Source organism: Nothoprocta perdicaria, unplaced genomic scaffold (genome assembly GCF_003342845.1).
Source record: "Nothoprocta perdicaria isolate Ctin4 unplaced genomic scaffold, notPer1 scaffold_11, whole genome shotgun sequence".
NCBI classification, from domain to species: domain Eukaryota; kingdom Metazoa; phylum Chordata; class Aves; order Tinamiformes; family Tinamidae; genus Nothoprocta; species Nothoprocta perdicaria.
Window position 1 is genome coordinate 1840597 of NW_020454205.1, and position 16759 is coordinate 1857355.

The 16759-nt window shown below is 41.7% G+C and overlaps 1 protein-coding gene across 3 annotated transcripts; it reads left to right on the forward strand.

Annotated features, from left to right (window-relative positions):
- Nucleotides 1-172: 172 nt before the first annotated feature.
- Nucleotides 173-15997, forward strand: LOC112955669 (MOB-like protein phocein). Of its 3 annotated transcripts, XM_026049011.1 has the most exons (9): nt 173-219; nt 1712-1876; nt 8393-8455; nt 9012-9112; nt 10430-10472; nt 10737-10823; nt 12357-12436; nt 13242-13353; nt 14269-15997. In XM_026049011.1, exons 1-9 carry the CDS (start codon nt 217-219, stop codon nt 14398-14400), a joined length of 786 nt encoding a protein of 261 aa, XP_025904796.1. In that variant the 5' UTR covers nt 173-216; the 3' UTR covers nt 14401-15997. The 3 variants fall into 3 exon arrangements, with proteins under 3 accessions (XP_025904796.1, XP_025904789.1, XP_025904781.1); XM_026048996.1 differs by lacking the exons at nt 173-219; nt 1712-1876 and adding an exon at nt 6615-6696; XM_026049004.1 differs by lacking the exons at nt 8393-8455; nt 9012-9112; nt 10430-10472; ... (2 more) ...; nt 13242-13353; nt 14269-15997 and adding exons at nt 2773-2862; nt 3427-3686.
- Nucleotides 15998-16759: the final 762 nt, after the last annotated feature.

Sequence of the window (16759 nt, forward strand, 5' to 3'; positions counted from 1 at the left end):
ATGCGCCCGGCCGCCGCCGCATGCGCCATCCAGGTTGCGGGGCCCGCCGCTTCCAGAAGCTTCTGGAAGGCCGGTGCTGGTGGCGGGTCAGAGGGGATGTGAGCTCACTTCCGGGGCGGCGCGGGGCGGGCGGCCTGCGCGCGCATGCGCACGCCGTGACCTTCCCTCACGTGCGCGCGGCGCGGGCGCAGACGCGGTCAGTCGGTGGCGGCCGCCATGGTGAGTGCGCGCACCGCTCCGCTGCGGCCGGGATGTGTGCGGGAGCTGCTGCGCGCGCTGTCCCCCGTTCCCTCCCGTTCCCTCCCCGTTCCCCCGCTGCGCGGGGCCCTCGCGCCAGGAGGGAACAGCGGGGCGCTGGGCGGCGGCGGGTGGGCGCGGGGCGGCGGGGGGCGGCTCGGCACCGGGGCGCTGGGCGGCGGCAGCGCTGGGTCCCGTCGCGGGGCCCCGGTGCCTGGCAAGGTCACGCAGCCCTTGGGGAGCCCGCGCCCGCTGCGGGCGGGAGAACCGGAGCTTCCCGCCGTGGTTCCGAGCTGCTCCTTGCAGCCGAGCACGGGCCCTTGGAGGAGCGAACGGAGCCTCGAGCTGTCAGTTGGACACGGCAGAGAAGGTCTCCCGCGGCGGCCTTGTCCATCGGCAGCCACGGTGACAGCTTTGGAGGGTGATGGGGACATGGTCTGCCATGTACTGGGGCTGGCGGTGTCCCCGTGCAGGTCGGGGGTCCCCCGGCTCTCCACGGCCCGCGGGTGCGGGGCGATGGCGCTCCGGGACGCGCAGGTTTCTGCCCTTACCCTGCGAGCAGCCTCCGGGTACCCGGTCCGCGTCGCGCTGTCGCTGTGTGACCTGCTTGTGCTCCACATCCCTCCTCTTGCATCAGAGCTCCTTTGCTATCCCGAGCCCTGCGGCTGGGATTCAGCGCGTGGAGTCGGGCTGCCGCCTCTGCACTGCATCGGGGACCTGGAGGACATAGCAAAAAATGTTAATGCTCAGGCAGAGGTAGCTACAAACTAGCTTCTGATGTGAAGGAGCAGCAGAAACACATCTAGCTTCTTACTGAGTCACAAAAACGTTTGCTGGTTTTTTGTTTTTTTCTGCAATCTACTTGCAGAACTCAATACAAATTACTGCAAATTTCACAAGCTGTATAAAGTTTTGTGAAGCGCTAAGCCTTGAAAACATCAGGAACTCACATGTGGCACCCAGTAGCTTTTTGCTGCTTTATTATTAAGCCCCCTAATGTAGCAGATGAAAATGCTACTGACCCAAGAAGTTATTAATCTTCATTAGATTTTACTGTGGCATGATAGAAGTATTGTATATAGCCACGTCAATAGTGGTGCTCAGTAAAGTGTTCAAGAGTCAGTAGCCTGAAAGCCAGTGGTGCTTTGCAGGCACGTGCAAGGGCTGCTCCGTCTGGTGGTGCTTGATGGCCTTAACTGGAGCACATCGTGGAACTCCCAGGATGGCCCAGTGTGTGTCTGATAATCCTGCTTCTAGGCTTGAGATACAAAATTCCTATAATTCAGTTCCCTTGTTTCTTTAGCCATTTCTGGTGCAATTCAAGGTTGCATATACCTGGCACTGTTAAAGGCAGTGATGAGCATCTTTTTGAAATTTTTTGGCTTCTCTCAGAAGGGAGATCACTGTAGGGAGTAGGGGGATTTCATTTTTGTTGTAGTGATTCTGCTGTTACAGTATATAATTATTTTTGCAGGCAGGAAAGGCATTTAGGAAATTCCTTCCCCTCTTTGATCGTGTCCTGGTTGAGCGATGTGCAGCTGAGACTGTAACCAAAGGAGGCATCATGATCCCAGAGAAAGCTCAAGGGAAAGTGCTACAAGCAACCGTAGTTGCCGTTGGCTCAGGAGCCAAAGGAAAGGTAAATGCTTTTCACTTTGGGTGGACATAGTAACATAGTGGTGGTAGTTGGAAATTTATCCTAAAGGGGCTGCTTGCTGTAAAAAATGTAGCAACACCTCACAAAAACAAACGAGGATGATGAGCAAAGGTTGAAGTGCAGGCTCAAAAATAAATGGTAAATGAGTTTTGTATTAAAAATGAGTTTTGTATTAAAAACATTGAAAAAAAAAGCCTAGTACCATAGAAAGGACAGTCTTGACTTCATTTCACAATTTTTATATGTCAGTGATTTGAGGCTTCAGCATTAGGGGTTTTTTTCCCCCTCACAAAAGAAGTATTGATTTGGTAGTAATCATGCAGACAGTGTTTAAAATTTAACCTGTGCATGTTGACCCAGATTCTTCAAATCTCTAAGGATACTGAGACAAAAGAGCATGCAATCTCAAAGCTTTATGTTGTGAAATGGTGTTAATAATTGACAAGTGGGTAATATTTAAGTTAGAATACCAAAAGGTAATTAAGCATGTACTTAAATACAATGTATAGATTTGCCAGTAGCATTGATAAGTAAAGTAACAAGCATGGGAAGGTCTGCTTAATTATCACTTCAAGAAATTATCCCCGGTTACAAAATAGGTAAACAGACTTTACTGGCTTTTTTGGAGGGGTGTTCGGTGTCACTTAATTCTTCAGATTTTTTTTCCTCTCCTCAGAATGTGCAGAGTTCACAGTTGTGTTTACACTGAAACTAGTGGAAATACTTTGCATTCAGATAATCCACTGCAGTTCTGTTGTCTGAATGGTGTTGGTTTCTATTGAGAATTGAGTAGGGTATTTCTGCTCCCACTTAGAAGGAATTCTTGTCATTAAATCGACCAGTTTACTTTTTCTAAATCTTTTTCTTCTTTCTTTCAGAATGGTGAGATTCAGCCAGTAAGCGTAAAAGTTGGTGAAAAAGTTTTGTTACCAGAATATGGTGGCACTAAAATTGTGCTAGAAGATAAGGTAGGTTTTGCTATTTTGTGAATGGAGACTAAGCTGGTTCCCAAAAGGTCATGCTGTCAGTGACAAATACTGTGATTTTTTTCATGGGATTAGCAGCATTAAAAAATGCAACTGTTGGTGTTCAAGTGAAAGAGCTGAATCAAGCTATCTTGTGATATCTTTACTGCTTGCTACTTTTACCTTGCTTAAAAAAAAACAAAATAAGTATGGCGTGATCTTTGGGTGGAAGAATTAAACTATAGTCCTTAGATGGGGAGCCAAAAATCCCTAAGGTCCCTTGAAGTTACTGGGTGTACTTTATTTTTGGCAGGGAAAGTACACACCATTACCTTCTAAATACATGGCTGTTCCTGTCACTAAAAATAGTAACCTGTTATCTTTCCAAAGAGTTTCTGACAAGGGAAAAGTTTTTCTGGGATTTGAGCCATTTCTGGTTACCTTGCTTATAATTTGTAACTCATGATCGTGGTAGCCTGATTTTAGAAACAGCATCAGTGAAATAATAGGTATATTATTGATATGATAATTGATATACGAGATATTAATGTGTTTCTTTATTTGCAGGACTACTACTTGTTTAGAGATGGTGACATTCTTGGAAAATACCTGGACTAAACTTCTTGCCGTATCAGTCATTCATTCCACTAAAATGCTGAAATCTTTTTGTTCATCATGTAAATAATGTCCTTTATTTTGTAATAAACAGGCATTGAGTCTCAGATATAGCTTGTGATCTCACAGTAATGATGGAACAAATAAAAATATGTACAGTCAAAAATAAGTTGCTGTTGTTTGAGTTCCACTGAACAGTGAAATTCAGATGACTACCAACCAGCCTTAATTATTCCAGACAACATCAATTTTGTATCCATTTCTTCTCCTGAGATTGTAAAGGCCTGTACAATAAACTTCTAAAAGTATTCTGCTTCTGTCTCAGTTTCTGCTGCTGCTCAGTGAAACTGAGTAAAGTGCCTTGAGTTAATCTCGGAAAAACACAGTTCTGCTGTAGTATTTTCACTAAGTTTATAGAAAGATGGGAGAACAGTTTAAATGTGGGATAGCATAGTTGCTGCAGGGATGAAGCTGCAGGGATGAGTTGTAACCTAGCTCTGAAAAATGTCTAACTGTATCTTAAGTGACAGGTGACTTTGCCTTATCTCCTTTACAACTAATTATTGGTTGATTACAAGGTGTTTGGATTAATGTGTGCACAAACCGCCAAGATAGTGTTAACTGCTGCTGCTACAAGCAGCCTGTGGTGCAGCAACCACCATGAAGCTTGAGGCCGGTGCCACCAGCGCTAGGAGAGGGTGCAGATCTGGCACGTGTCTCAATTTTGCTAGTATGTAACAACATTCTTCCAGTAGATAAGAACTGGGCAGAGCTAGAGCTTTTACTAATCTTGAACATAGGAATAAATAAGTTGCTTTACTCCCGGCTGGATCTCTCCAGCTTTTTGCATGAATTAGTAAGAGGCCGATTTTTTCCTATCTTTGCAGTCAGGAGCAGCAGCACATGCCCCATTCATTACTTGCACTACTAACCTGTAAGCGCTTTTCTCACTCCCCAGCTGAGGCTGCGCTGCTGTCCCCTGCAGGACTGCGCTGAACTGGCCCTGCATTGCTGCTAAGCTCACGTGCCACAGTCCTTTCCCCTTGTCCTAACCTCCACTTTGTGCTTTCAGACCTTGGAGCTTTTCAGCCCCTTGGAATCAGCCTCATCTAATGAAATATTTCACGAGGATCTATCTGCTAGTCTTTATGTAACTGACAGAAGAAGTTGCATTTTCCAATATTGAGGATGTAAGAGAAAATGCACTTCTAGACCTAGCCAAATCGAGCATGTGCTTAAACATCTGTTGAATCAACAGTCACAGATAACATTTCATTCTTGCTCTGTAAGGCTATCGCTGTAGGCAAGGACAAGGTAACTGCTAGATTGTCAAGGTTGTCCATCTGCTGTAACTTTTCTAGTCCATGCTTGCCTACCAACTTCTGTATCCTCTGCTTTTTATAGCAGGGGGGACAGCGTCAATCACAAGTGTTCCTTCTTGGCTGTTCATTCCTGTAGCAACTGGGAATTCTTCTGCTATTTTATAAACTACTACTAAGCTTCAACATGGAGCAAAGTGTGATATACAGACCTGCCCTAGATGCTTCTCTGCATGGATGCAATTCTTCCCAGTCTTCCTCAGGCTGCCTGACTTAAGGAAACAAAGAGCATCTACTGTATATACTTGCCCTAACTCTTTTTCTTGCTATTGCAGAAAAGCTCCCAATAGAAGCAGCTGTACTACTTTCAGAAAACCTTTTTTTGTTGTTGTTGTGCCTTTGTTTTCCTATCATAATAAGAGAATAAACTTTTGCATACCAGTAAAGAGAGAAGAAAGAAAGGCAAGGCTCTTAACAATGGAGAAAAATACAGTAAAATCTTGGGCAAATATTCCACTTGTCCTTCATGAACAATGAAGGTCAAGTAAAAAAGAAAAAGAACAAGAAAGAGAATAAATATCTTAATCCAATTTTCCTGTAACTTGCAATATAGTTAAAAAAAAAAGTAGCTTCCAATTATAAGGGCAACATGAAAGATGTGGTGACCTGCGGACTTCAACACCTTGATCAAGAAATACTGCAGATTTCTCTTCTGCAAAACCAAGACTCAGTGCCTGATTAAACTGGCACTGACAGATTTGTTTTTCATGGCCAGAATTGTATTTTTAAAGCTCCAGTGTCCATGAATAAAAGTCAGGGACTAAGAGAAGGCCAAGTGCCTTGATTTTCCGTGCTTTCAGTCGCTAGCTAAACCTTGAAAATGTTGACTGAAATAAAATAAATAAAGAAGAAGCGATGTTGGGCTGTAGGGCCCTGACCAGCTAGTGGTGCTTTCGTTAATTATAGCATCCATCTTTTCAGAGATTGATGCCGTGTTATATTACAGCTTTTTTTTTTTTTTTTTTTTTTTTTTTCCGGTAGGTAAACAGACTTTACTGTGGTTCTACTTTCTGTGGGTTCTTACACCCGCTTTTCAGAAACACTGAATGTCACCACGTGACTCAAATAACTAAGTCCCTTGCACAGCAAGGCCGACCCTTGGCTCAGGAGTGAGAGGGTAACCAGCGCAAAGGGAGGGCACAGGCCTGGAGGCCGAACCCCCCAGCTCTGTTACTGTGTAACGCGGGTGCAGGGGGCACTCGTGCGGGTACGACCCCCCTGCAGAGCTGGGTACCTGCATCCACGCCGGGGTACAACACCCACCTCTGCAGCTCCAGCGCTCCCAGTGGATCCTTCCCACGGGAAGGGATCCCCACGGAGGCCCATTTGGCGATTTTCCGTGTTTCCAACCCAGAAAAGCTTCACGGGGCGGAAAGGAGAGGAATTAACGTGGTAAAAACACGGGTTACTTGGAAACACGTCGCTGAGGAGCGAGCAAGCCTGGGGCGCTCCCTGCGCAGCGCGGCAGCGCCCCGGCGACGGCAGCCCCCGCTGCTCGGGGAGCGCCCGCTCCGCTCCCCGCCCGCCCCAGGGGCACCGCGGCCGCCGCCCGGGGCGCCTCCCGCCCGCGCGGGGGACGGAGCGAGAAGGAGTCTACGCCGCTAACGGTCGCCAACGGCCGCGCGCGGGGAGCGGGAAAAGGGTGGGGGGGTGGAGCCAGGCTGCTCTCGCGAGAGCTGCGCCGCCGCCCAACGGCCGTTGCGCGCCCGTTGCGGCCCCGCCCCGCGCCCAACGGCCGCCCCGCCCGGCGCTGCCGCATCCGGGTCTTGGCGCCGCTGTCACTATGGTCATGGCGGAGGGGACGGCAGTGCTGAGGCGGAACAGGCCGGGCACCAAGGCCCAGGTGAGGCACCGGCGCCGCCGCCCCGCGCGCGAGGCCGGGGCGGCAGCAGCGGTAGCGGTGCGGGCGGCGCCGCCGCCGTTCTTGCTGGAGCGCGGGCCAGCGCTTGCGGGGCCCAGCGTCCCGGCGAGGCCTTCCCCGGGCAGGCCGCGCTTTGCGGCGCCGCGGGCCTGCCCGGCTCCCAGGGCCCGCCGTTAACCCGTGCGGTGCGCGGCCGGCCGCTGCTGGGTTCCCTGGTGTGCGGGGCTGCCTCTCTGGCACCAGGTGTAGTGGCTGCTCTGACCTACCTCGCGAAACACGTCTCGAGGCTCTCCGCATCCCCGGGTGTCAGAGGCTCTGCGGGGAGGCTCTGCCTCGTCCTCTGCCTGCCCCCCTGGACGTGCGGGGCGCCCTGCCGCTCTTACGTAAGCTGCATTTCTCACCTGAATGAAGCCGGGCCATTTCCAAGTTGCCTGGCCCCATTAACAGGGTAGTCGCTTTATGCGTGTGTTTTCAGGGCGGTTTTGTAAGGAGATGTTCTGGTGAGAAGCAGAGCAGGCCCCGACATGCAGTGTTGTGGGGAAATGCCAGCGTAATAAATCCTGCAAGTGGCTGTCACGCTGTTCAGAGGCAGGAGTACGTTGCAAATCAGCCTGTTCTCTACGTGTTTAATTCCTGAAGGAAAGGGAATATTGTATAACTTGAGTTGGTAAAGTTACAAATATATTATAAAGTTCATATCAGTTGAGAAATATGTTTATATCTTAATAAAACACTACTTTTAGTGTCTGTATTAAAGATGCTATAGTACAGCTCTTCAGTATTGAAGTACAAAGTTAATGATACTTAAACACTGGATATTCCCCATTTTCTGTAGAAATGAGTGTATTGCTTCTGGACCACATTGCTGGTCTTTAGAGTGCAAAGATCTTTCTCAAACCTTTCATTGTGCCCACTGAGGTGGCTGATGTACAGTGATGGACAACAGAGGGGAGGGAGTTGCATTCGGTTTTTAGATATGCAAAATGCAATGCGTGAACTGCCCATTGGGGATAATCCTATTTATGCCATGTGTGAATTTCTGTGGAATATTGAAGTCAGGCAGGCCCTGAGGTGAACCCTGATGAGGTTTTGGTTGTTAATGCTAGTAAAGAGCGCGGGTTAGCACAGCTGAGGAGCAGCCCCTTAAGCAGGATACTGACCATGCTGAAGAGCATAGTGCCATGTTAGGCCAGCGTTCAATTATTTTAGCGTAACGAAAACGTCTGCAGTGGTGTTTTGCTGAAACAGAGTGGTATTTTTTAATACTATTTGTATAATGTTGCTCTTTTACAAAGCTTTTGTCGTCCCCATTCTTACCTGTGGTGTTACACGGGTATTGAATACAAATACTTCATTTAAAAAATGCAGCTTACGCAGGTGTTCAGGGAGGTGTCTGGGAATGGTGATGGTTACAGTATGCAAAGTCAAACGGAGCTTTAACTTTCTTTTCAAGGGATAGTGCTGTGGCACTAGGGAGTGCAAGTGGCATTTTACCCCAAAGTCCCATTGCCGAGTTTGTGTGCTCCTTCTGCTAAGATGTAGCTTCCTGGAATTGTATAAGCTACATCTGCATCTCTTTTCCTGCGCTTTTAAGCATATTCTAAGTAGTCTGCTCACTGTTCTCTGCCTTCTCTGTGTTAAATATGTTTAAGCTTGATTTACCTATTTATTTGTACAGGATTTTTACAGTTGGCCTGATGAATCCTTTGAAGAAATGGATAGCACGCTAGCTGTTCAGCAGGTACTCTTATTTTAAAAAAGGGTGTTTATAAAAATACTCTCCTGAGTTTTGTATTCTAGTTAGAGATGGGGTATGTTGTTGTTCTTCTTCCAATGTAGCCGCACAAGAGAAAATTTTGTAAACACTCTCCACAGATAAATAAAAATAGATAATTGTTAGTTTTATATGCAGAAATCACTGGAATTAACATATCTGATTCCAACAAATCAGATTTAAGAGAATGAGACTGACTGTTTTGTTTTGAGAAAGGTATTAGCAAAAAGCATATAAAATTTACCTGTTCTTTTATCTCTTTTAATTCAAGAAAGGCATTTTTCAGATCTAGTTTTCTTTCACCAGTTTTCTAACCCCCTCTCCTGTGTTTTTTAATTTGTTCATCAATCATTACTTCCCTGAAGTAATTTGGCATTTGAAGGACATTAGGCAGAACAGTAAGGCATTTGCAGAACAAATGCCTTAATCTTTGGGAAAGTCATTCGGAAAGATGTAGTGTCATAAATATATTGTCTTACTATACTTTCAGTAAGATTGAGGTTTTGTTTTTCCTTCCTCTTAGTATATCCAACAAAATATAAGGGCAGACTGTTCCAACATAGATAAAATCCTTGAACCTCCTGAAGGCCAGGATGAAGGTGTATGGAAGTATGAACATTTAAGGTAATAATTCTGTGTGTTTACTGATTCAAAGTTTTATTCCTTGATACTGATGATGAGTCTTTTCAATATAACAGATTAAAAGTAATTTAAACAGAATTCACAGTTTTCACTATTGAATATTTTAGCGTATTAGATTATTTTTCTGATGTCTCTTTCAAAAAAAAAAAACAAGTTTGTGATGCCCTCTAATCTAGTTTTTTTTTTTTTTTCTGAAGAAATAACTGTTTTCAAAAACTGTACTAGCACATTTTAGATATGAAAACACAGCTATGAATTTCCATAGCTCTTTCTTCTAATTTCAGCAGCTAGTCTCTGCTAACTCAGTGTAGCAAAGAAAGCATGCAGGACCATCTGGAGGGATAGTCTAGGTAGCCTGTACCTGAAGGTATTTTTCAGGCTTTGTGTAGGTTTATAGCCTCTTAATTCATCCATGCATTTCTGTTTTGATCTTTATTTTCCTGGCATTGATTTACTATTCTTTTGTCCTCATCCTTCTTCTTATGAGCTTGTCTTAACTTATTCTGTGAAAGTACATTTGATAAAGAACTGTTTTCACTTGCATCTATTATACATTCTGAATTTGCATCCTGTTTTTCTCCCCTCTGTTCTAGAATAGTTTGAATAAATACTTTGACTCCTCAAAAGAAATCAAAAAATGTTTATAAAATTGTAAAGGAAGTATGTTTTAAGAACACCTGTCTGTTTCACCCAGCGAAAATCATCCTAGATTCATGGTCTTTTCACTCAGTGTTTGTCACTTTTAGAAAATATATTCAGATTTACCTTGGAGGGTGGAGGGAGTGAGTTGTACAAATTAAAGAATGCAATTGCAGGTAAACTCTAATGAAAGTCAGCAGTATTTTTCTATTTTCATTGAATTTTATCTCAGTTCCACCTTGATTAAAGAACATTATTTCCAGAAGTCAATCTTTTGATGATTTGGTAGTGGGACTCTTCAGCCACTTTAGCTTGTGTGTGGGAGATGTATTTTAAAAGGATAGAATGATTGCAGGATTATATTTTAAAGAAATTAACTTTCTTGAAGTGTCCTTTTTTTTTAAAAAAAAAACCAAAGAAAAAAAAGGTATATGTATTAAACAATGCCTCTAAGTTTTTGGTCAAGCTCAGTGTCTGCTGTCAGGTATTGTGTTAATTCCTAACATGTATGTCTCTTCAGGTAACACATCAAGGAAAGTATTTTGATGGTATCCTTTGAATATATATATATATTTCTTATCCTGATGGATGTTTTTCCTAAAACAATTGCTTGATTTTGATGCTATGTTCATTCTTCATTTTTAATTTATTTATTTTTAGACAATTCTGTCTTGAGCTCAATGGACTAGCTGTCAAGCTGCAGGTAATTCTTTTCTTGATATTTTTGTATTGGTATCAGAGAAGGAACTGTTCATGGACTCTAAGATGTAATATCAGCTTGCTCATCTTCCTTGTTCTAACTTTATACTCGTAGACTTAAGCAGTGGCTTCAGAAAAGAAGTAAGACTTCTGACAAAAATCATTTTTAGTGGGGAAGCAAGGAAGAAAGGGATTTGAAAAGATCAGATTGTTTTTGCTTTGGGATGCTCTTTCTTAACTGAACTTTTTTTTTTTTTTTTTTTAACAGAGTGAATGTCACCCAGACACATGTACTCAGATGACAGCCACTGAACAATGGATTTTCCTTTGTGCAGCTCACAAAACTCCAAAAGAGGTATGGATATATTTTGTAAAATGCACCGCCTGAGTGATAGGACTTGCTTTTGCAGCTTGTAATTTTATGGGACAACATTACAGACTCAGCAAGCTGACAGCTGGTGTGGTTTAGGAGTACTGCTTCAGGATTTCTTCTTTTGCATTCTGTAGCTGGTTTACAGAAGAGGGAGATGAGGTAGGTTTCTACAGCAGTATCAAAGAGATTTTGCACATTGCCCTTTTTCCTCTCAATTAGTATCGAGACAGTCTGAAACTTGATAGAGTTAGGCTTAGCTGAAGGAAGGCATACACATACGCTGAGAACAGGTCATCTGCTTCAGCTGCCTGCCTTGATGCATGGCACTAGGCACGGAAGCCTCACTCTGGAAGTGACTGCATGTGCCCGTTATGAGGGGAGTTAGTCCTCAAAGGTAATGGACTCATAAAAATACTTTTCTCAAGCAGGTTATTAACATGGCAGTAGCAGTTCACCTGAGAGTGCAGTGACCTTATTTTTGCTCTGATCTCCTATTGGAACTGCTTGATATACCATTTTTCTTTCCTTCAGGAAGGCTTTTATTGTTGCAGTTAGGTGACAGTGCAGTTTATCTCATCCTTGTACTTCACTTTCCAAAATAAGATATCAGTCCTTCTTAAACTTCTTTGTTGAACTTTTGCTTCAGGACTAGCCAAGAGGCCTTCATTTAGACTTGAAGACCAGCCTCCTTCCCAATCCCTACTTTAACCTTCCTTCTCCCAAATGTATTGGCATACAATATATCTTATTTTATGGAGGTATATTGGAAATATTGAAGTTACTCTTCATTCTGGGCAGTAGCTTTACACTTCAGAGCTATGAGTGAATAATTAGCCACATTCTACCTATGCATTGTTCCCATTCAGAGAGAAGAAGCAGTCATACTGGTTATCCCTAAACACATATGGTTAATCTGCTGTTTTCCATTTTGGTAATGGCTATCAGCTAACACCCAGATAGTTTATTATGCAATCTTGAGCAACAGCTACTGAAAATGTACAACTGTTGAGTTGTCTTAAACTGTTGAATGACAAACCACCCAGATCTTCCTGCCCTCTCTGCCCATCCCAGTTCATCCTCACTTTCTTCTTTCCTTGATTTCTGAGTCAGGGTTTATACTAAGCTCTGTTAATGTTTTCATTTTTCTCTGACAAGATAGAAATCACTGATGTATATAGATGCAGGAATTTTCTAAGTAACTTGTTTTGATAGGGTGTTAAAAGGCCCTATCCTCAAAAGGCCTATCCCAAAGGTTTAATAGGCTGTAAAAGAAACGCTCTGGCAGCTTACTTATGTAGAAAACAAATGAACTGCAAAGTATGATTGCTGTTTTTTTTTCTCCCCTCAATATACCTACAATACAGTATACTTAATATGTGGCTTTACTGATGCATAAAATTTGCTACTTGTGCATTTCCATACATTTCCATAGTATGATTCAGTGTTTTCTTTAAACAAGGTACATGACAATATCATGTATGCACTAGTGTGTGTTCACCCTGTCTACTTTTGTAGTGTCCTGCTATAGACTACACTAGACATACCCTTGATGGAGCTGCATGTCTTCTGAATAGCAATAAATATTTCCCCAGCAGGTAAGAGATACTTCTTGGGAAGAGAGAGGAACTGGTGTCACCTAAACATATACAAAATAGAGAAATGCATTAACACATTTTTCATAGACTCCTACTAAGAATAGCAGAACTAGTGAAGTGCAGCACTGTTTTTTCTACAGCCATTTTTATTTTTAAGTCTAGGAAATATTGTTCCTGCCTGTTGAATTAGTTTGCTACTTACTGCAGCAGACAGGGATGGGTTTTTTTTTTTTTGGATGGAGACAGAGTTTTGTTTGTTTTTCTAATATCAGCGTTACTAGGGGCTTTCCATTGACAGAGTGCCAGTCTAAATAACAGGAAAGCCTTTAGAAACATGCAATGACTCAAAGGACTTAAACATTACTCCACTGAAAAGCCTCCAGAAGCCTGTGTAGATCTAACATGGGGTGCTAATGACCACAGAAGACACAGGCTGAAGCCTGCATGTGAGCAGTGCACATGTCAGGCTATGAAAGCGTGACTGGCAGTGTCACGACTGGGCTCCTCTGGGAATCTCACTCCCTTTGCCCATCAGTGCTGGAAATCAAATCCACTACCAGAGTAACTCATAATGTTTCTAAAGTTTAGGCAAAGCCTTTTTTGTAGTCAGAATACAATCTTTAATGTGGAGCAATTCCTTTTGCAACAGTGAGCTGTTGCATTTGCCTGAAACACTTAAATCTAAATTTCACGTGTAATTACTTTGTATAGCTTAATAACCAGATTTTAATTCATGTCAGTATGTATTTCAGTACACCTATATAACTGAATGTTTGTTAACCTTTTTCTTTTCTGACATTTCCAGGGTAAGCATAAAGGAATCCTCCGTAGCCAAACTAGGATCAGTGTGCCGAAGGATTTACAGAATATTTTCACATGCTTATTTTCATCATCGGCAGATATTTGATGAATATGAAGTAAGCTTACTTTTTACTTCTCATCTTAGATGCATGACATATTTTATTTTAATGTTATCAGAATAGCTGCATCTAAATGAAGTATTGATCATAATAAATTAAAGTTCTGTAAGAACTGAAATTCCATGTTGTATGCTGTTTTGGCCTCCAAATTTAAGATTTTTTTTATATGTATCATTTATTTATTTTGTCTAGTTGGCTATGTTTTTTTCTTTGTTTGAATAAAAGGGCAGCACTTACAAGTTTTTATACGGGCAACTCAAATTGATCTTGTTCTAAAAACTGCTGGATGTCTTTAGCAGTTGGTGTAGTTTATACTGCTCATGTGTGTTTCCTGTTTGTAGGCATGTTGCATATACACGCATATACAAGCATTTATATAAACATAAGATAATTCTAAACCCACAAAATAAGAGAGAAAGTAGCATCAGGATAGTGCAACCTCTAGTAACTTCCACCTTTTTTTGACTGAGGAACAGAAATGAATAGAGGGAAATTAATAAAAGAAGTTGGAAGTAAAACAAAACCCCTTGGTAAAACCAGTTTAGAGTGTTTGAACAGCTATGGAAGGAGTTTTGTTATAATTTAAACTCTTCTTTAGGACAGCATTGATACTTGGATATATTGTGGACTAAGTGCTGTTCATAGTAATCCTACTTCAGTAGGATTTCTTTTCTTGCTTACTGCAATAAATACAAGCAAACTCTAAAGGAGAATATATGAAGTTACATGACTTTACCATTTAAGGATTGCTGCTTCTTTCTAACACTCGCAAGTCTAACAAAGCAATTTACATATAGGTATGTTAATATTTTATATGTATATAGGTATGTTCTCAGTTGTTTAAAATATACCTTCTCTGTATATTATGCTTTTTTTAAATTCCCTTCCCACTCCTTTTCTTTAAATCTCCAGAATGAAACCTTCTTGTGTCATCGATTCACCAAATTTGTGATGAAGTATAATTTGATGTCCAAGGATAACCTGATTGTACCAATTCTGGAAGAAGAAGTGCAAAATTCAGTGGCAGGGGAGAGTGAGGCGTGATGGGAATGGTGGCACAGGAGCCTGTACTGAACACATACAAACCATTAATTATGTACTGTATATATCATTTTAGACACTTCAATCACGTATCCTCATAGCTTTGTTTAGTGTACTTTTTTGTATGCTGTGTGCATTGCCTTTTAATATGGGAAATACTTTAAGTTATTCATGAGCTGTATATTCATCAATGTGGCACTCATGGTTTTTAAATAAAAGTAGTAGTATCTGTTTATAATGCCTGTTAATAAAAAAAATTTACAGTTCTCTAAAATTGCTGCTAAACAATCATTGAATCACAATCCTGAAGATGTGTCTGGATGGGAAAAAAGCTTAAGATTTCACAGCAAGCCACTTCTTAAATGCAGTAGCTGTATTAGTCTTAGTTCAGAGTTTATCACCATATATAATTCTGCAAGAAGATCCTTGCACTGTAGCTTATTCCTAATTTAGGTTTTATTAAAAAAAAAAAGTGCTTTTATTTTGAAGACTTAGTTTTGGATGTACATATTCCTGTATAGGTATCTAAGCACTAACAGGAACTATAGTATTAGAAATACCAAAAGCGTAACTTCACTATGCTGTTGAACGTGTATTATTGCTATGTCTGACACTCTTTCTGGACATTTTTATAACACTAGAGACTTGTGCACTCGAGAAGGGCAGCAGCTCTGTCCTTTTACGGTATTCTCTTCTGTTCTGTTGTCCACAATTTCTCTAAAGAGTAAGTGTGGCAGAAAAAGTCAATGGCTTAATCCTGTGCATATGTATGGCAACTGCTTACAGATTATACCTCAAATAAATATTCATATGACACTACATAACACGCTAGTGTAGTCTTTGCTTGTATTCCTAGCAAAAACACTCCAAATAATACTTGAAAAAATGAACCTGAGTCATTGCAGTAGTTAATCTGTGTCACTTATCTTTCATCCATTCACCTGAATTATGCTTTTCAAGATACAAAAAAAAAAAGGGATGGATTTGTACTTCTGTTCCCCTTGAAAGGTTTATTTCTGTTTGCAGATTTGCAATAACTGACAATTTCCATGAGTGCTGCTTAATTATATGTCTAAAATGATAAATGTTTTACTTAGAGCAGACATACTGCTAAGTGTGGATGAATGCAGGGTCTAAAAGCACTAGCAATGTTCTTATGTAAAATGATTTTTTCTTAGCTGTTTAAAACTCTAAAAGGTTAGCCGGGCTCTTTCTGAGAGGTTGCTGGGGCCCTCTTACCTGTTTAATTGACCAATGAAGCTAGGTTCTGCAAGCTACACCTTGTCTCAGGATTATCTGCGAAAAAGGAAGTCCACCTATTTTTAAGGAATCTTTTTTTTTCCTCATATACTGAACATGCCTTAATTTTGTTTTTAAAGCAAATCAAACACACCTCAAGCAACTGTATCACCTGGATGAACAGGGAATCTAAGCAATGAGAGAACAGAGACTAGGCTTACAACCTATTCAAACAGCTGTACTCTGCAGCAGCTTTATTTCATGTTCACCATGATACTAATTGTAAATGGGATAGTTGCATGAAGTGAAAGTAGCTTTAATTATTGTTTATGCACTTAGTTATGATTTACCTTGTATAGACTAGGTGACTTTAACAAATATTTTGAAGCTTGTTTGGCAGGTAGGAGGATGGTATTTTTTGAGGTAGTAAAGTGTGTTTAGTTCTCTTACAGTAGGACCATCTGTAGTGTGGTTCATTTGTACAGTCACTCTGCACATTTAAATTGGCCATGGTGACTGAGACAGGCAAAAAGGTGTAACACATTGCTAACTGCATTTACTCCTAAGAAACTGAAGTGCTGCTCAGGACTGCATTAAAATTTTAAACCTCCTCTTCTTCTGCTTTAAGAGGTTCACTTTAAAACAAAACTCTGGAATTTTAATCCTGTTTTTCTTGTTGAGATTTGCACTGTAAAGTTGACTTGCAATACTGTCCATGCTGAATATATATATATATATATATATAATACACATACATATACAAGGCCTAAGTGAATCACTGCTTGTATTTTCCCTTTTTATTTTTTAACATGAGTACTGTGTGCACACGTGTGCCTGAATGGTACCACAAAACTTCAGTGAGCCTAAGCAAACCATTAATTTGTCAAGTAAATATGTTAACATTCATTTACATAAAAGGGAGACTGTCTTTGAATGATACTGTACAAAAGAAAAACCAATGAGGTTAAAATTAAACTGCTTCTTTAACTATACCAGTATATTTTGATAAATGATTCTCACTTTCCATCTCGTCCGAGAATGCTGCAACTGAATGCTTCTGATTCTGAAGTCCTCTGCTCTCCTGTCTCTGCTATGAGGTGTATGGCCATTGGATTTCTGCTTT